Here is a 20418-nt window from a genome sequence, read left to right as displayed (position 1 = left end):
GAAGACATCATTAGGAACAATAAATTAAGCACACAAAACATGCAAGATAAAAATATTATAACATTGTATTTATAAAAAAAAATTTTAATAGTAAGGCAAGGATAACTTTACGTATAAATATTATAGAAAAAACTAAGAGTGATGAAACTTTTACGAAACAATTAAATTTAGTATTACTAGCTTGAGCAACATTTTGTAACTGGAGACAAAAAATTTGAATAAATTTACAGAAAGAAAGTTTTGAATATAAGTTTTACTATATTAATAGCTTTAAAAATCATAATTGATATAATGTTTGATAAATTACATTAATATAATGATGAACAAATAGAAGCAAAATTATATGAAAAAGTTTCTTAAAATTGTAAAAATCATACGAAGCAACATATTTTAGAAGCTGAAACTGAGCTGTTGAAGAATTGGCTTTCAAACAGGAAGGATTGTAAAACATTGTAACTTGTAACGGGAAAAGTTTATAAGCAGAACTATAAAATTAAACAATCAGAATACATGCCACTTGCCCACTTATTAGAGACAAAAACTCTTCTTAATGCTTTAAATAATGTGATTTTGATTGAAAAGCTTTTTCTCACACAGTAACTGAAAATGTGATTGATATTTATAGAAACAGTTACAATAACAGTATTACATTAACTGCATGATCAACAAATATAATTGTATACAAATTGAAACCGCATAAAAAAAAACAAGAAAAAGGAGAGCGAAAAAAATTAAGTCACCATTATTTTCATCCCAACTCCATAATTCCCATTCAAAGCATCCATACTCGGCATATCAGAGCCAAAGCTTACAGGTGTGCTTTTCTCTTCACTTTCACTACTGTCAGAAATGTCTATCAAAAGAAAATTACCATTATTAATACTGCATTTTCCAAAAACAAAACATATAAAAGGAGCCTACTGATAAGAACTTTAATTTTAAAATACATTAATTAAGAAAATTTTTAAATAACTGAATTGCATGGATAACCACTAAGTGTAATTATTATTAGATGATTCTGATCTAAATTACTGGCTCTGTTTCAAATAAACTATTTTGACATTTTAAAAGTTTGTTTTAAAGAATGGTGATCAGTGGTTTGGGAATATCAATGGGATTCAGTAGAAACAACTAAAAATTAATAGTTCCTCCAATTGAAAATTTTAATTGAATAATAAATAACAAAATACAAATAGCCATACAACATAATTTGGAAAGAATCAGACCATAATCAAAATATTTTTTAAACTTGACAAAAAAGTTAAGCTAGTTATGGGAATAATATTTTAAGCAAGTAGATATCAAGAATTTCTATTTTTTAAATAAGAATCATAAAAAATCTACTTGTTTCTTTTGTTTTTCAGCATTTATACTTTCTCAAACCAATAATATGACAGTCAGGGTGATATTAGTTTTCATAATTAAACTACATTCTGCTTAGAATTGCTCAGAGAAAAAACGGTTATAAGCTACCTCTTTCCACATAATGGGATGGATTTTTGAAGCCCAACATCATCTTCTTATTGGGAGGTAATTCTACAGTATCTAGATGTTCATCTTCAGTATCGTCAGTACTAAGTCCTATTACAGAAACATGTTCAAATTAGTTGAAAAATAACTTTCAGCAAGATTGAATTGAATTCATTTATGAAATTAATAAAAATATTACATGATATATCAAGTATAAATAAAATATTGTAAATATACTGGAACAAAAATAGCTTAAATGCTATCTTTCATTATACAGAAAATGATTGGCTAAGTTAAGAGATTTTAAAAAAAATAAATAATCTAGAATGTAAAAAATACACTTGTGGAAACTTGGAAGCAGCAAACAATTAGCAAATAAATTATTCGTTTTCAATCGAAATAACAAACATTCTTAAGAAAAGATATTTTATGCTAATAAATATTCTTTTGCAAGATATCAGAATTGACAGAATTTTAAGGGCTAAATAAAAATACTGAACATATTCTAATAAAGGGCGGGCAGTATAAGACAGGGATGAGATTAGCCAAAACGCAAAAAAGCTGAATTTCCACGATAGTAAATTTTACTCAAGCGCAACCCTTTAATAATAAATTTCAGACAGTTTAAGGTAATAAATAATGTGTTGACATACAATTGTGTACTAATCTATTATTATAAAAACGATTACATTGATACTTAACATTTAGTGAAAAAAAAATTACCAATTGAAAAAATAAAGCTGGAAATTATATTTTTCCTCAGTTCACATAAGAGACAATTACTACTTGAAAAACTACCTGGTTTAGCAAAATAACTACTACTAATATACATTAATATTTCATTTCTTTTAATAAATACTGTTACGTGATGAATAGCAAATATATCAGTAATATTTTTTTTAAAATTATATTGGAAAAAAAACTAACAATGGACTGAATCATTATGTTCATATTATAGTCTAATCTAACTACAGCCCTCTGAAACATATCAATAACAGTGAAGTAGAAATATATAGTAACTCCTTAACATACAAAAATTGCTACTTTAATTTGAAAAATTACATGACAATCAGCAACTGTTTAGATAATTGTTTTTTATTTGATAAGAATTTTGCATTTTATAGCATAAATAACAGCAATTACAAATAAAATTGTGATGATGAGTTAATTAACTCTTTTCCCACCCAAAATTTTTTTTAATTAAATCCCTTTTTAAGTGATTGCTTTTGTTTGCTATATCTTTTATGTTTGCTATATTTAGTCGTTAGTCCATCTTCAAACATCTTGTGACAAATCCTATTTTTTCTTCTTTGCAAGCACAGAATGTAAGTTTTGAATATATTCCCTTCCAGTTTCTCTGATGTTGTAACACTTACATATACTAATAATCGTCGTTAGAAAAACAGTCACCTTTATAGTAACTAATTTTAAAAAAACTTACTTTTTACAAGAATCGCGATAGTTGATCTTAAAATTGCGTGAATATGAATAACAATTATGGATTTTGAAATCACATGAATATGAAACTAGATATACGATTTTGAAAATGAGAAAATACAAACTGGGATATAGAATTTTTAAAACGCGTAAATACAAATCACGATTCATAATTTTTAGATAGTGTAAATACGAATTTGATGCGTAATTTTTAGATTGCATAAATAAGAATTATGATGCATAACTTTCAGAATGCGTGAATGCGAATCCCAATGCCTTATTTTAAAATCACGTATAAATACGAAAATCAATGTTTGATATTATAAACCACATGAGCAAATCAACACATTGAATTTTAAACTTGCGTGAATACGAATCGCTACATAGGTTTTAAAAAAGACGTAAATACGAATCACAATATCGGATTTTTAAATCTCGTAAATAAGAATCGCAACATACAATATTCAAATCGAGTTAATAAGAATCGCAACACGCAAATATGAAAAGCTATGTTTGATATAAAAATCGTGTGAATAAGAATCGAGATATTAGCAGATTCCAGGCTTGGGACCTCTAAAAGGCTTGTCAGAAGCAGCGTCGTTTGAACTATGAAAATCGGATCTATCTGGAGGGTGGGTAAAAAATTCGGAAAATCTTATTTGCTGCGTGTAAAAGGGGAGAAAATAGGTAAAATAAGTAAAAATGAGAAGGGATTGGTAGCTATGTAGTTTGAATTTTCTGTTTCGCTTTGAAAATCGGTGAATTTTCTGAAAAAGCGGAATACTTATAAAAAAAAATGAAATTTTTAGAAAATCTGAATTTTTGATAAAAAAGCTGAAATTTAAGAGATAAAAGTGAAAAAAGCGGAAATCCGCTAAAAAGCGGAAAAATCTCATCCCTGATAAGATTAATTTTACATTCATTCATAAAGCTTATCACACTATTAGAGAACAGTCAAATAAAGTAGAAACAGTATTAGGGTGCGTAGCCAAATATTTTAGCAAAAAATAAACACCTTTTAAGTATTTTTCAAGCACTCAAAAAAATTTTAAGCACTATATACATTAACAAAATAACTAGTTTCTGAGAAATAACTTTTTTCTTGATTACATTAGCCACCATAAAAAATCCACCATAAAAACCACCATAACAAGATTTTTCTGTTCAATTTCAAAAAGTGGAAAATGAAGCCTAAAATTGAGAATATCTTGCAAAACGCATCAGAGTTGCATATGAGAGTGCTAGAATCTCACTGAACCTTTTTCAGTTGATACACGTGCAGACTCACAAATATTTAATCAAACATATAAAATTATTGGCATTTGCATACGCCACGGACCTACGCATGCCGGAATGGATTGTGATTGAATGAATTATGAAAACGTTGAATAGAACGATGTAAAAATCACACATTTGCATAATATGTGGCGAAAATCGACATGGTAAAGAAGAAAAAAATCTAATTTTCGGAAAGGAAATATTAAACACCTTTTAAAAACCTTCAGAGAAAAAAGCACCTTTAAGGGCTTTTAAAAATCGCAAATAAGCACCTTTAAGCACATTTCAAAAATGCTACGCACCACGAGTGAAAGTCGTAATACAGGGTGGTTCGAAAATGTGCATCAAAAATTTAAAGGCATGTAGAGGGGATTCTTTTGAGCAGATATTGTAAACTGTTTGATTCTTAAAGGTATAAGCTATTGGAAACTTTTCCTAAATTATTGATTTTTTAGTTTAACAAACTTTCTTACTTTTTTGCGATTAATACTACTTTACACACTAGTGTTTGACGCTACATATACACATCTGCATTCCTTTACAAAATCTGCTTTAGGTACCCTCTACCTGCCTTTACATTTTTTACCTTTAGTTTTGGACCACTCTGTGAGCAAACACCATAAGCAAAAAGAAAATAAGGTATGTCATTACATCTAATTAATGAACAACTATTTAATAAATGGACATCTGGGTTACAAGATATAATTGCTCTATCCAAAAAATCAACATATCTAATCAGGGGTCTGTCCAGGCCGAATTTACTACCATTTAGCCGTACTTTCACAAATTCAACTTTAAGAAAAACGGTAATTTCACAAAATACTTTTTCTTAAAATTTAATTTTTATATCCCTTAAGAAACGATAAATCCATATTTTTGTGTTGATTTTTTTAATATAATTTTTAATTTTTCACAAATTATGTCTTAATTTTCACAAAATAGGTACCTCTGAGAAAAACCTAGACAGACCCCTGCTAATAATGATCAACTGAAGAAATTTTTTTTTAAATGAAACATTGTCAGTCAAAACGGAATTAGAAAAAAAAAATTACATAAAAATTCAGGTACATTTATAATATCATAACATACTTTCAGCATATTTATATGGACTCTTAAATGCTGTTAAATCAGGTTCATCTTCTGTATCATCAGTACTCAAACCTTAAAAAAAAATAACCTATTTAGTATCACTATTAAATTTAATATAATTAAGTTAAAGGGATAATTTAACTTTTCCAATTGCTCTTAAACTAATTATAACAAAATGGTAAAAAAAAAACAAACATGAAAAGTGATGATAAAAATACTAAAAACAGATGCAAAAAAAATAAGAACATTGATCCATCTCTCCCGCTTGCTTTATTATTGTATTGTTTTAACGGTCAAATTACAAAAGCTATTGTTATAATGTTAATAATACCCCTTTAGATCGTTTTTAAAATTAGCAGGTTCTTGTGTCTATTGATCAGAAAGTCTATCTACATTTAAAAAAGAAATATTGAAGTTAATTTGTTTAGAGAAAAGAAATCGTCACTCCTGGTGCTAAAAATGAAGAAAATTGTTACAGTTTCGATAAAATGCCTCAAACAGGTTTGATGTTTATGCATTGATTGAGGAAAATGCTCAAACTTGTGGTGTTATCGGTTCAAAAAATGATTGTAGAAGCTGAAGAAGTGCAAAGTCATACCAATAAAGATTAAACAACACAACCAATTGGACAAACATTTGTAAAAGGCATGAAGCCTTTAAAACATTACCTTTCGCATTCAAACAAACTTCCAGAAAGTGGACAGCAGCCTGTAACAAATGTTGAAACTTCGCTGTTCGCAAAGAAAAATAACCAAAATTTCCTAATAAATAAATAAATATATTTATTTATCCTTCTTTTGTGTGAAAAATATTGTTGCAGGAAGTACATAATTTTTTCAATTAAATTTTTTTATACGTAATGTATTAATTTTCAAACATTTTCTAGTCATTACTTCATATTTCAAGCTGACCCGCATTCCCCGTTTTCCAGTACCTATCCTTCATAATGAATAGTCTGTTGAGAAATGATTGATCAAGGTTCTACTACTAACTAAAAATTCATCTAAAAAAATGAATAATTTTAATAAATTATAAGACAAACGCAATTTGAATAAATCAAAACAGACTTAATTTACTAAAAAAAACCTTTTTTTTTTAATTATATGTTAATAAACTAAACAAAAGAAGACGGTTAGTTTACAAAAAAAGTTTATTTATTACTTCTTTTTAAACTGTTCTTGTCAAATTGCAGCTGATTCTGCAACCTTTTTCCATAATCCTCTTCACTCTCACTAGTACTAGAATCTAAAAGAATAAATACAAATTTCACAACTCTATTATAATGATAAACAGACACAAATTCATTTTGATGTTCTCATCACTTTATTAATTAAATCACGTAGAATAAATTATGTAACTGAATAACTTAAATTTTTTAAAAAAATAGCTAAGTAAAATTTTTTTGAAGGAACAACGTATCTTTTTACAGAACATTCTAAATTTCAAATTATATACAAAAGAAGGGCTAAAAAGCTCTTAATGACTTATTAATTCTTTGTTATTTTGAGAAGGGAGAGAGGGTGATCTTTTAGATCAAATTTGTTTAGATAGACCAGGGGTTTCCAACTGGCGCCCGCAAAGCCTTTTTTTGTGGCGCGCGAACTAAAATATATTAGATTTCATTTTTTTGCAAAAATTTTTTTGAAAAATCTATATGGGTTTCAAATACTTTTCTCGATAATAAAAACCTAATTTCTTCGTTTCTGTGAAATTTAACAAATCAAGGGTGCAATGAAATTTATTTTTCAGGTTTTGCATCCAAGAAAATATTTATTCAAATACAAAAATAATCGTGTATGTTGCTCTTTTTTATTTCATTTTTTTCGTATTTTGTGAATATAATGTGCGTATCAGAAATTTTCTCGAAGAAATTCTCCGATTTAACATTTTGAAACCACTCATTTTGGACGAAAATATTTAAACACACATTTGTAAATTTTAAATGTAAATATCTATTCTCTGGTAGTTGCAGCAGACAAATCTCAATTTTCTCATTGAATATTTTGTGTACTACTATGTAAATTTTAATACCTTAACAATTAGATATCTGTTGCACATTAATTGTTTCATACATAGGTGTGCACTTGAAAGTTATTGTAGCTCGAATTTTTATTATTTATTTAATATTTTTAAAAATATTATTAATAACAATTAAATATTTTTAAAAATCTACTTCTTATTTTACTTTGCAATTCAATACTTTTGTTTTGTTCAACTTGATAAAACTCTGACAGTAATATTTAATGTTCCTTCAAATATAAAAGAGTCCTACACAAATTTTTGATAAAGTTGCGGCCCCGCCATTTGATTTGTGTTTTTAATTGTGGCCCCCGGCATCATGTAAGTTGGAAACCCCTGAGATAGACAAATATTTTTAATCAAACAATTTCTAAGCACATTGCCAGAAAGGCAAAAAATTAAAATACAAAGAGGCTCTTATTTCAGACCAGTCTTCTAACAAACTTACTACAACACTTATACTTGCTTTAAGAATTTTAAAATAAACAATTTCTTAAATAAAAATTGTTACAAAGCCAATTGTTTGGATAAAAATGCTAGACCTGCAACTCAAATTATTTCATTTCCCCCTGAATTTTTAAGCATTTTAATTAAATTCTCTGATGTTTCCAAATTGATAAAACCATTTGAATTTTTAATATGGTATTTATAGTGCAAAAAAAAGAGTGTTTCTTTGGAATAATAAACACCCAAGACTTTTTTTCTCTCAGAAAGGTTTACTATGTTATTATAAACAATGTCTAAGTACTCCCCCGTACACTTCTCCCTTTTTAGAAGTCAAATAGGGGTAAGGAAACATAAATGAAGAGGACATAAACTGTAAGGGAGCGGTATTACTCTCCAGTGCAGTTAGAGTGTCTGTGACGGGATGGGATCCAGTGTCAGAGAGAATAATTCGAGCTAGATTTAGAGGAAAACAAAAAAATATTTCAATTATTAATGTGTATGCACCTCCTAATGACAGTAATGATGATGAGAAACAAACACTCTACAGTGTTTTAATTCACAAGACATATTGATGGTTATTGGTGACCTGAATGCTAAAGTTGGATCAGAGAATGATGAAATTGAATGTACAATGAGAAGACATGGACTTGGAAGAATGAATGAAAATGGGGAACTTTTTATAGATTTTTTATATCACTAACAATTTATGTATTGAAGGAACAATGTTTCAACACAAAATTACCGATAAAGCTTAGTGGATATCTCCCTGATAAAAAGACAAGGAATCAAATTGATCACAATATTGTTGATAGAAAATGGAAGAGGACTTTGTTAGATGTTTGTGCTATGAGAGGAGTAGATGCAAGTTTCTTAACTCAGACATCCAATTGACAACATTCAAAAACAATTAAGAATAATAGAAGAATCTTGAATTGATGGTTAGTTCAGAAAAAAAATTAGAATTTCTTTTTATTCCTCTTCCTATTTTTATTGCACAAGCGCAAATTACTATAGTATGAAAAACGGAAGGGTAAAATCCAGCAATTTGATCGAGTGTAGAATTCTCTGACAATGACAATTCCCAGATTTTGGGATAAAATTGTGTTTTCCCCTAACAATTCACTGATTCTTTTTTTCAAATCTCGTTTTCAATAACAAATCCCAGGGCTTACCAATCCGTCATTTTACTTTCAGATGATATCATTGTTCAATTTCCAAATTTTCATTCCAGATTATAAATTTAACAAGATCCGACTTTAGAAAAAGATTCATACTTATTCATTATTTTATTTTTTAAAACGTCATGTCCTTATAAGGAGTAGCAAAACTTAGTCACGTTTTTAATTGTATGTTAGCAATTTGTTTTCTTATTTAATCCATTTTTTTAAGTAACGCATTGAAAAAAAAAAATAGCTACTCAAATTCAGATTATCACAGATATTTTATAACTCTCTTAAAATTATTTAATTTGAACTAATAAAGAAAACTTATTCATTTTATTTCGATGAATTATGAATTTAAGTAGTAGTTCAGTAAAAGCTCTATGGTTTCTATATTTCCCCCTTCCCCATTGGCACAGCCAATTATGTTTTGAGTTATAATTTACTAAATTTTTCTGCTTATTTTTTAAATGGTTAAAATCAGCTCAACTATATTCCTACTTTATTCTTAAATAAAAGATAGCCATTTTTTAATTGTTTTCGTATTCCAATTAATATTCTGTAATTCTATTTCACTTTTTCTCAGTATATAGGAATATATTTTTCTTTTTATTTCTCTTTCATTTTCTGTTCACTGACATGCATGTGCAATGCATTTTTCTCACCCCCTCGTAAATCAAAGAGAAAACAAAATCAGCATGCTACTCCCTTATGTTTGATTGACAAAAGCGTACCTGAAAAACGAGGATTCCTTTAAACACACAGGAGAAAATAAAACATTTGTCCCTTCCCTGCCCACTCTCAACCTAAAGATCTTCAAGGCCAAGGAAAAAATATTGAAGTTTTCTCTCCATGAATCGGGAGAAAGAATACCCTCCCACACACACATTTTCCTGTGCACAATTTCAAGGGTGAGTCAATTTTCCGTGTTTTTTCTCAATCGTTCTAGTTCAAATTGGCGGTAAAACCAAGCAAAATTTTTCTCAGATTTCTAGATACCGGAAAAATGATTCTGTACTGTAACATCAAAAAGCTTAAGTAGAAAACTTACATCAAGAATCTTACATAACAAGCGGTTCTATAAAAATTGAAATAAAATCCTTAGAAAAGCAAAACAGAAACCAATTGATCTGAAAATTAAATACACAAATAGATTGGCCCTGTTCTACGTAAACTTGAAAAGTTTAAAGTAAAACAAGTTTTTGATTTGAACCCTCAGGGCAATAGAAAAAGAGAAAGACCTAAAAAATACTTGGCGCAGTATGTTTGTAAACGAATTGAAAGCTATAGTAAAGACATAGAGAGAGCAGGGATTGCAGGTTTTTGACGGTTTAAACCATGGTTTAAAACGTCACGTCGAAAACCTCATTGTCAAAAACCTATATTCATATGTGACATTTAATTAATACATAAAATTTATATATTTTTTATAAAGGATAGTGTTTCTAAATATGTTCTAGAAAAAATAAATTTAAAATTTTGAAGAAACACTTATATTTTGAATAGTAACCAAAATCTTGTACTTTTGAAAACTCACATCTTTTGTAATTTTATGTATTCATTTTCATGTGTTATTGAAAATCTGCAGTGATATTATTAAGAAATTTATTAATAACCAAATTTAGTGTATAATATAGATTATACTGAAAATTAGACATTTTTAAAGATAAACATTAGCAGTTTTGTACATTAGACATCTTTTAAACAGGTTGCAACATTCACAATCAGGGAATTTGCTGAATACTATAAAGTTTTGTTGAATATCTAAATATTCAGCTGTTGAATAATTACTTCTTGCTTTCAAGATATACATTATTTGTATTCTTAATACAAGTAAAGAAAAAAAAATTAAGAGATAAAAATTGTTTCAAAATAATGATAATTGTAATAATTATAAATAAATATAATAAACAATATGAATTATATTTATCATTATTCATAAATATAACTACTTTTAAATTCAAATTAACATACTGGATAATAAAGATCTTTGGTACATTAAAAAAAAATTTTTATACACTTGTATCAAGTTTGTATTTATGCAACATAACTTGTAAGTTCCTTATAAATATTAGTTATATGTTCCTTATAGGGTGACCTGGGGTAATTCCTGATCAAAAAACGCAATCATCTATTTTGTGAAAAAACTATTCAAAATAGAATTTTAATATTTACTGGAAGTTTGAGGCTATATGAGATGAGTCCTATGCTAACTTCTTTTGTTTGTAAGTCTAATTAGAATTTAAAAGATTTTAAATTTTTAGTGATCAGGAATTACCCCTGGTCTTGATCATTTTTGGGGTAATTCCTGATCACTTCTGGGGTAATTACTGATCACCAGTTTTTATTGTAAAGGGGCTGTTTGAAAATAATTATGTAATGGTAACTAACAAATAAGACATCAAGATCAAACAATAAACCAAAAAGATATGTTTAAGCAGCTAATAAAACGATTTATTTAAAAGCAAAAAGAACAATTAACACTTTAAATTTTCAAAAATCTTTGCATCGTGCCATACATTTTAGGTAATCAGCCAACTCATTCTCATGTTCTTTTGAAATATAACAGTTCCTACATGGGTTGCTTTTGCTGGATTTTTTAACTTCATTAAGGGAAAGTGTAAAGTTAAGTAAGGTATGCCAACAGCTCTCACACTGAAATTTTAATCATTAAAAGAAATTCAATAATTTTGTTTTCTAGAAGCTTAGTATCCTTTTTAGGCTTATAATTTCTCACCATATTTATACTAGGCTAATTTATAAACTTAAAAATTATTCTAACAATTATACTAGGCTAATTTATAAACTTAAAAATTATTCTAACGATGTACACACATAAAATTAAGATAGAAGCAAGGTAAGACAAACCAGAAATGGTGCAAATCAGAATACAGTCTTCGTCTTGTATACAGTTAAAAACAAATTTTGTTCAAAACATTAATTCCACTTAATAAATATGAACTGTTATTTAAGAAAAGACAATTAGCTATTTATAAGCTATTTTATATACTATTTATAAGAAGAAATTACAATGATCAGGAACTACCCCGGTGATCAATAATTACCCCAGTGATCAATAATTACCCCATCTGTAAGGGGCAACATTTGATATAGTTTCCTATAATCAATTATAAAGTTTACAGTTGATGTGAAACAATTAAACAAGAGCTTACACAACTTTATATCAAAGAAAAAGAAAGAAACTCAAAATATTTATTATTATGAGAATGAGGAGGATCTTTGCAGAAATATGCACATTTTGAAACCCATCTTTGAAATGGAAAATACAGAAAGCAGTTTAAAAGATACTTATTTTGTTAGATTAAACAAAAAATTATTATTTAGTAAATGTAGTTATACTTTAGTAAAGTGTACAAGCATTCTTGTCTATGTCTCAAATTAAAAAAAAACAAACAATTTTTTTAAAATAAAACTTAGGTGATCATTATTTACCCCAGAAACAGAGTGATCGTAAATTACCCCTGGTCACCCTATGTCAAAAATGCATAGTAATAAACTTTTAATTTTCTTAAATATCAAAAAAAAAAAATTTTTTTTTCACAATATAAGTATTTAAAAAATTTTTGTGCAAAATTTTTCTGCACATGCATTTGAATATAAATTTCTGAGATTTTAAATCTGTTATTTTACCCTAATTTTAATTAAAAAATATTTTAAAACCTGCTGATTACCTATACCATAATTAAATTTCAATATAATGCATGGCAACTGTTGGTAGTTTTGAAGTTTATATATTGTATTGGCAAACTTCAGTTTTTGACGGTTTAAACCAGTATTATACCCTTGTCATGTCAAAAACCACTTTTTGACGTCAAAAACCCAACCCTGAGAGAGAGGCAACATATCTAGCTACGAAGCTCTATGCTCCAATTTGGAGTGAAAAGGAATCTGTCATATGTTTATGCTATTGCATATCAATGATACAGCTAAGTGAGGAACTATATAAGTTTATTTTAATGCTGAATAGAATGAGACGAATCATGAAAAGATTAAACCAATAGTTTAGAAGTTATATAGGTTTTATACGCAAAAAAGTACTATTTTGCTTATTTATGCATCTGCCACTGTAAACTAAACAAGTGAGACAATTAATTGAATGAGACTAAACACGAGCGAATAGAACGAAAAGTTTATAAGTTGCAATAAGTTTCATGTAAAAAAAAAAAAGGGCTATTATTGAGATAACCTAGAACAGTTTTTACTTGGCTATCTGAACATTTGAAGTACATTTTCTGTTGAATAAATCAGAAGTTGCAAGAGTTCTAATGTACAAAAGGGCTGTTGAGTTCAATGAAACATAACAGGAATCGATAAGATAAATAGTTACAAATAATATACGATATATATATATATATATGATAATATATATATAAGTTAAATATAATTTTTTCAAGTAAAATCAAAATAAACTGCCAAAGTGGTTTTATGGTAATGATGAAACACAAAATAAGAAATTTTAAAATTTTATGAAGAAAAAGAGCTAAAATGTTTGCATTTTTCTGAAGATGTACATAATTTAAATGCATTGAAAAATGTTAATGTGAAATAAAGATTATTTTAAAATGAAAGTCACATGATAGAACTAACCACTTAACGACTTAAATTTATTCATTTTATTGATTTTTACGATAAATTGAAACTAATATTCTATTGATTTATAAGTTCATTTAAAAATCGGTGTTTTGGTTTCATACTTCTTTCAGCGGACAAAACGAAAATAAACATGCGTGATCAATTTATAAGAATCAAGGTGACAGTTAAATAGAAATCACAAAAATTTGTGAATTTTTTTAAATTGATTATATTATTAGGACGAAAATTGATCTCTTAAATCTTTATAATAAGTAGTGATTTCAATTTAACGTTTTCTTTTTACAAATTGTCAATATAATTTTAATATTTAATTTTTCAAGAAAATATTAACAACTTTTACTTCTATCTATTTTGTTGATATTCTTTGATTCTTTTCAGAAATTTCACTACTGAAGTAAAAGAATAAGTATAAATATTATATTGAAAAAAAATTCTTTATATTTCATTAGTTAAATATTCATATTATTATTATTTAAGGTATAATCAGTAATGGCTTCAATGGAAGTTGACGATGATATTGACAGTGAAGCAACTGAAATGCCGTCTGCAGCAAGTTCGTCTGGAGGGGGGAAAAAGCGTTTTGAAGTTAAAAAAGTAATTATTAATGCATATAGAATTTTATTTATTTCATTTTAGTTAACATAAGATATTTTGATTATCTTTTAAAAACTTCATCAAGTTTTCATGTTTATTCCAGTTTGTATGCTTCATTTTAAAAACTTCACACTAAATCCCCTTTTCAAATAATAATAGCTTATTAACGTATGATTGATATCTTGGCTATAGGTAACACACTTAGCACCTTTAGAAATGATTTAAATGTATATCACTTTAATGTGAAATTCTTCGATTTATTAAAGTTTCCTTTTTATCAAGGATATCCTGATCATTGTTTAACATTAATGAGCAACGGTCATTAATTATATTTATAATAACAAAATCTAGTATTAATCTTGTTACTATAAATTTAATTCTCGTTTTAATGAGAAAAGAACTGTTAACGTTTCTTAGAAGCACTCAATTTTTTGCAATTGTGACGAATTTCTTCTTACTGTTTCTCCAAATAAGTGTCAAAAAATACCTTTGCTCCAAGTACAAACCCTCTAAAATTTCTTCTAAATTGTATCTAGGGCTTGCAAAAAATAACTTTTTTACCTTAAAGCTTTTGACTGAGGATTTTTTTCAAGATTATATATTCCATCAATAGAGAATTAATCAGGCAATTGATATGAAGGAAAAGGTTGTGCAACTACCTGGTTCTCTACTATTCATTAAGTTTTGGCAACCAGTTTAGAGGAGTACTGGTCAAGAGCCATTGCGCTTTTGTTGAAAAATTAATATGTTTTTAATTGTTATCGAGATGTGAATCTATATTATTTTGATATATGAAGAAAATTTAATATTTATTAAAAAAATTAATCTTTTTTAACAGTGTAATTGTGATATTTATATTATACTTTGTATTTTCATTTCATGTTCCCCCATAATTATTACACCTGCCAAATAATTTTTTGTTATCAAATTTTGTTTTAACAATAAAATTTTGTATTTATAATTCACTTTTGTATTTTTTTTTTTTTTTTAGTGGAATGCTGTTGCACTTTGGGCTTGGGGTGAGTGCAATAAATATAATAAATCAAAAACCAATTCTATAATGTTTGATTTTATCATGTAATTTAAAAAAAAGTTATAAAATTATGTAAGTTATTTATACAACTATAGTTCAACTTATGGGATATAGTTCAACTTATGGGAAAATAACAATATTTGTAAAAATTTTCTTTAACACTTTTCATTTTTGTGAACATGAGATTTCTATCATTTCGCCAGTTTTAATGCACTTAAATCTTCCTCTTTTTTTCTTGTTAAAAATTTTTAGGATCAATATTCGTCATAATTCACTTTTAATATTTTGCAATTTTTATAGTAGAGTTAATATCATTAAAATTATAAACAAATATTTGAATACTATAAACTCTGGATTATCTAGTTAGCTGATTACACATTAGTTCTAGGAAAAAATTGTATGTGTCTTGCAATTTATAAATACCATTATTTGTATTTTTAAAAAGAATACTCCACTCCCCACAATATCTGCACAAGTTATTGTTCCACAATATTCAATCTGTCTTGTGGTATTCTGTCTGAGGGAGATACTATCTCATAATATTTTATTCGTGTAAACAAAGAGAAAAGAATGAATTTATATTTTTAAAAAAATTTCAATATGACATTTTGTGCTAATGAGATTCTGTCTCACAATATTTTGTCCCCATGTGATTTTATCACTTCATGTTTTTATCTGATGTCTAAATAATTTTCTTTTTTGTGTTTTTGAGGATGGCAATTTAATTTGTATTAAAAAGTGCTAGTTAAAGGTAAGATGGCTTTCTAAGCTTATCATCCTAAGTGAACAATTTTAGTTGTGCTTAGTTCAAAAAATATTTACAGGTGACAATTTTGTTTTACCAGTTTGTAAGGTTCTTACACAATTGGTTGGTTTATTAAGTTATCATTCATTTCCAGAAATAATAAAAAATTGACTGTATGTTGCAATCTATGACCTGCAAGCTAAAAGTTGGTCTCAAATTTTATACTGAGCTTTCCACAAGACATCAATTTCTTACCTTTCACCTTAATTTTAAAGAACTGATCTTACAATGTTCATATCTAGTTATCTTTTCTTAGAATGATCAATTTATGAATGTTTAGATTATGTTCAAGCACCTTGCTTCAACTTTTTCAGGAGGAAAATATAGTAAATGTACTATTAAAAAAACTCATTCTTATCTAGAGTGAAGTGATTATTTTTTAAGTATTACCTATGTTAAGATTTTCAAGAAACACACCAAAAAAAATTAGGCTTTTTAGTTTTTCTAATTGAAGCTTTTTTACGAAGCTGGTCATGCAGTGCCTAAAAATATACACTAGTAAATATTTTATTTTTATGTAAAACTAAATTAAAATTACTCTTTTGAATTATTTGCTTCAGTGAAAATTGTAATATTTAATGTAATAAAATATTGTCATATAAAGTGAATAGTTTTTAAAAATTACAATTTTTTTTATCAGTTTTACAATTTACTAAAAGTCTAAACTCAGTGGCGCTGCATCCCATAGGGGGCCAAGGACTACTGTACCCATCTCAGTTTTCTTGACCTTGGGCTCTGGGGTGCAGTTGCAGCTGTTCTGGTTGGAACCCCCTGTGTTTAGTCCCCAAGAATGCTTGGTACTCATTTTATCGACCTACTGAAGGGATGAAAGGCTGAGTCAACTTAGCTTGGTCCAAGGATCAAACCCATGACCTGTGGCAAGAGAACGTGAGGCGCTACCAGACGCCAATTACAATTTATTATTATGACATTTTTTTACTTAGAATTTTATTTAATTGAGAGCTACTTTTTGTAAAAAAATTTTAATTTACAGTTATTAAATATGTATTTAAAAGTAGTAATTAGCTTATTTAGATTTCTTAAAACTTGCAATTTAGTTGGTGAAAAATGTAACATTATATTGATAATTGAAATATTGATTTTTCTAACATACGAGACCTTTAAAAGAGTTTGTCTCCTCCCTTTTTTCTTACATTAAGTTTTGATGTTTTTGCATTGATATTGTGTTTTTGATTCTAGATATTGTGGTCGATAACTGTGCTATCTGTAGAAATCACATTATGGATCTATGTAAGTTTTAATACTTCATCATGATTGTTATTATTGATATATACTTGTGTGGCTTATTTAAGTTTTTAAAATATACATCATTTGTAAGTATATTTACAGTACTACATTAAATCTTTTTTTTTTTTTAAATTACCAAAAAAGTTTAGTGAAAAAAATAAAATTAATATAACATTGTGTTCAATAATTTATATTTTATCCAACAGTCATCTACTAGCTGATATTTTTATTAGAAAAACCCCGGAAGAAAAACTAAAAATCTGATTACCTATTAGATGAAAAGATTCTGTGAAATAAACAATTAACAACATAAATAATTTATTTCTATGAGAACAATATTTTTGGGAAATACAAACATGTGTTGTGTGAAGCTAGTATTTAAATGCTCCTTTTTTTAAAATTTTATGAATTTTGCTTGTTTTTATTTTGTATGCAAATCTTTTCAAAAACAATTTTACTGCAATTTTGACTGTTATTTTCTTTTATGTACAGTACGAGATCTTATATCCGGACGTCCGTTCACCGAAAGGGTCTCTTCCAGACACTTTAACAATTAAAATAATCATAAAAATTTTCCCCTCTTCAAAAAAAAAAATAATAATAATTTTTTTACGCTTGCAACCTGTTAAAAAAAAAGTATGCAGGGATAAGAATCTTGGGCTTTTCCTCTTCTTTATTATTTTTACCAGACTTTCAACTTTAATCCCATTTCCGCTGTAATATGAAAAAACTATTCGATATTTCGAAACGAAATCCATTATTTCACTACACCACAAAAAAAAAATCCAGTATTTTTTCTCATGTCTTCATAAAAAGATTTTAACTGTCAAGAATCATACACTCAATTACAAAGTGTACAAAAATTTAACATTTTAAAAAAATTCTGGATTTGAAATTAAATTGTCACAACTAAAGCAGGTCATTGATTCGTTATTCGGAATTCGCTGATTGTAATAATATTATATTAAAAATGAAATATAAATTTTAAAAACTATGTGGCAATTCCAAACTGTTTAAAATGCGATCGACGAAACCATATGTACAATAGCATCAAGTACATCAAAAGTAATTCTAAAAATGCGCAATTCGAATTTTTTCCTGTATCATAATGTAGCATTAAAAGCTATGAAAATGCATGGCAATAAAAATTTGCTGAAAAAGATAATATGGTATTAAAACAATGAGATTTTAAAAACCAAGTGAAAAAACTTTTTAATCACTTGCAAAGAAAAAAACCATTGTCAAAACCACTTGGATACACTGAGGAATCGTTGCTAATCGCGTGGATTGATGTATGATTACTGACTGAAATGCACAATTCAGAATTCGGGGTATATTATAATGGCATATTAAAATATAGATATTTTAAAAACCATTTGGAAATCTGTGGCAAAACTTGCTAAGATAGCACAACCAAGCAAACCACGTGTATAAATTGAATAATTTAAACAAGTACTTTGTTTTGTCAAATATCACATTGTTATTATTAGTTATATAAACGTGCATATAACTTTTCAGGTATTGAGTGTCAAGCTAATCAAGCATCTGCCACAAGTGAAGAATGCACAGTTGCTTGGGGTGTTTGCAATGTAAGTTGCTTCCAAATACAGTAATTTTAATTCTTTATTTTATTTCACTGGCAACATCAAGTTAAAAAATGAATGAATTTTTAAGCAAAATTATCTAAAAATGATGAGTTTTCAAAACTCATGTTTAATTTTGATGTTTAAAACATTAATAACTGAATGAAAAAATTATTCTACAATGTTGTATGAAATTGCAAAGTTAAATCCAACATATAGTAACAGACATCCAACATATAGTAACATATAGTAACATGTGAAACAGAATAAGTTAAGTTTTTAAGTTATTGATACTTATATAAGTTTAATTGATACAAGTAGTAAAAGATTTTAAACTGCACATATTTTTTTTTTCATTTGACTACTAAGTATTGATGGAAATTTATCTGATGAGCCAATGTTTATGTTCAAAGTTATTGTTTTTGAGACACTAGTTAGTTTTCTGTGATACTCCTACATTTCATTATATTTATGAAAATGTTATTGCAATTTTCAATGATGAAATGGATTGGTATAAATATTGATAGTTTTCTTTGTTAAAATAAATTTACATAATTTGTAAAATTTAGTAAATATTTAAAGTCTAACTATTCTAATAAGTCTAATTAATTAAAGTATTTAAAAAATTTTACAAGCATTGGTATAAATTAATTCTCTAAATCTTGATGAGTTTTCATTCATATTTATATTTTTCAATTTAATTTATTGAAAGTTTTTCATCATGTAATATTATAAAAGAATAGTCCATGATTTTATTAAGGTTAAAAATTTATAATTGTGCTCTGTGTATATAACACATATGGTTTACTTTTTCATTGGCATGTTGATAAATTGATTAGAAAATATATTCTAAAGGCAAAATAAAGTATTAATTTAGCTGTATTTTATATTTACTACATCTTTGTTTTATTTTCATTATGTTAATTATTTCTACTCTTGCTATTATAAAAATACTTTTGCTAAAATGTTAAAAATATATCTGATTCATTGTTGCTTTTTCAGCATGCCTTTCACTTTCATTGTATATCTCGGTGGTTAAAAACTAGACAAGTGTGTCCACTAGATAATCGTGAATGGGAATTTCAAAAGTAAATATATTTCTCTTTTTTTAAATTATTGATTTTCATATCAATGCTGTTGGTTATCTATATTTTTGTTTATCTTTTCTTTCAGGTATGGACATTAATAAGATGATGTTGCTTAGTGATCGTCATTTCCAAATTGTTCTGTCCAATTTGTTTCAAATCTATGTGTATCTATTCCATTAAAAATTTGTATAAAGTTTATTTGAGTTTAGTGTTTTATTTTTCAATTTCTATTTATTTTAAGCATTTTATATTTGCATTTTTGTTTTTTTTAATGTATTAAATTAATATGAGTAAGAATATTTAATCGAACAATTTATTATTATTGAACTAAATATAACTTTTAAAATAAATATTTACTATGCTTTAAAAGCATTTTTCCTGTAAGAAATTTTTTTTAAAAAATCTATTCTCACACCACTAACTTAAACTCTTACAATTAATAAACTCACACAAGCAAATTTAATTCACACTATTAAATTTTTAAAAAAAAATCCTAAAATGATTAATTTTGAAAATTGGAAAAACATCTCTTATTTATGTTCTCAATTCATGA

At 26.9% G+C, this 20418-nt stretch overlaps 2 protein-coding genes across 4 annotated transcripts in view; one reads left to right on the top strand and one right to left on the bottom strand.

Moving 5' to 3' along the window:
• Cmtr1 (Cap methyltransferase 1) overlaps nucleotides 1-13665 on the bottom strand; it is a 39254-nt gene extending 25589 nt beyond the window's left edge. Inside the window, exons 1-5 of one of the 2 annotated variants that reach the window (XM_043045612.3) lie at nucleotides 13509-13665; nucleotides 6436-6519; nucleotides 5275-5346; nucleotides 1474-1581; nucleotides 741-853 (exon numbers count right to left, since the gene is read on the bottom strand). In XM_043045612.3, coding sequence (XP_042901546.1) covers nucleotides 741-853; nucleotides 1474-1581; nucleotides 5275-5346; nucleotides 6436-6519; nucleotides 13509-13533 — 402 coding nt within the window. In that variant the 5' untranslated portion in view covers nucleotides 13534-13665. The remainder of the gene's footprint in view (nucleotides 1-740; nucleotides 854-1473; nucleotides 1582-5274; nucleotides 5347-6435; nucleotides 6520-13508) is intronic. The other variant, XM_043045611.2, reaches the window with a different exon arrangement.
• Nucleotides 13666-13773: 108 nt separating this feature from the next.
• Nucleotides 13774-20061, top strand: Roc1a (Regulator of cullins 1a). 2 transcript variants are annotated; one of them, XM_016071150.4, is made up of 7 exons: nucleotides 13774-13908; nucleotides 13992-14108; nucleotides 15100-15127; nucleotides 17147-17197; nucleotides 18713-18783; nucleotides 19780-19865; nucleotides 19951-20061. In XM_016071150.4, exons 2-7 carry the CDS (start codon nucleotides 14004-14006, stop codon nucleotides 19961-19963), a joined length of 354 nt encoding a protein of 117 aa, XP_015926636.1. In that variant the 5' UTR covers nucleotides 13774-13908; nucleotides 13992-14003; the 3' UTR covers nucleotides 19964-20061. The 2 variants fall into 2 exon arrangements, with proteins under 2 accessions (XP_015926636.1, XP_087021625.1); XM_087165499.1 differs by having other exon boundaries at nucleotides 13902-13920.
• The last annotated feature ends 357 nt before the right edge of the window (nucleotides 20062-20418 follow it).

The sequence above is a fragment of the Parasteatoda tepidariorum genome, chromosome 6 (assembly GCF_982258835.1).
Source record: "Parasteatoda tepidariorum strain Cologne lab strain chromosome 6, Ptep-v5.0, whole genome shotgun sequence".
Classification (NCBI taxonomy): domain Eukaryota; kingdom Metazoa; phylum Arthropoda; class Arachnida; order Araneae; family Theridiidae; genus Parasteatoda; species Parasteatoda tepidariorum.
This window is presented reverse-complemented; position numbering and strand designations above follow the sequence as displayed.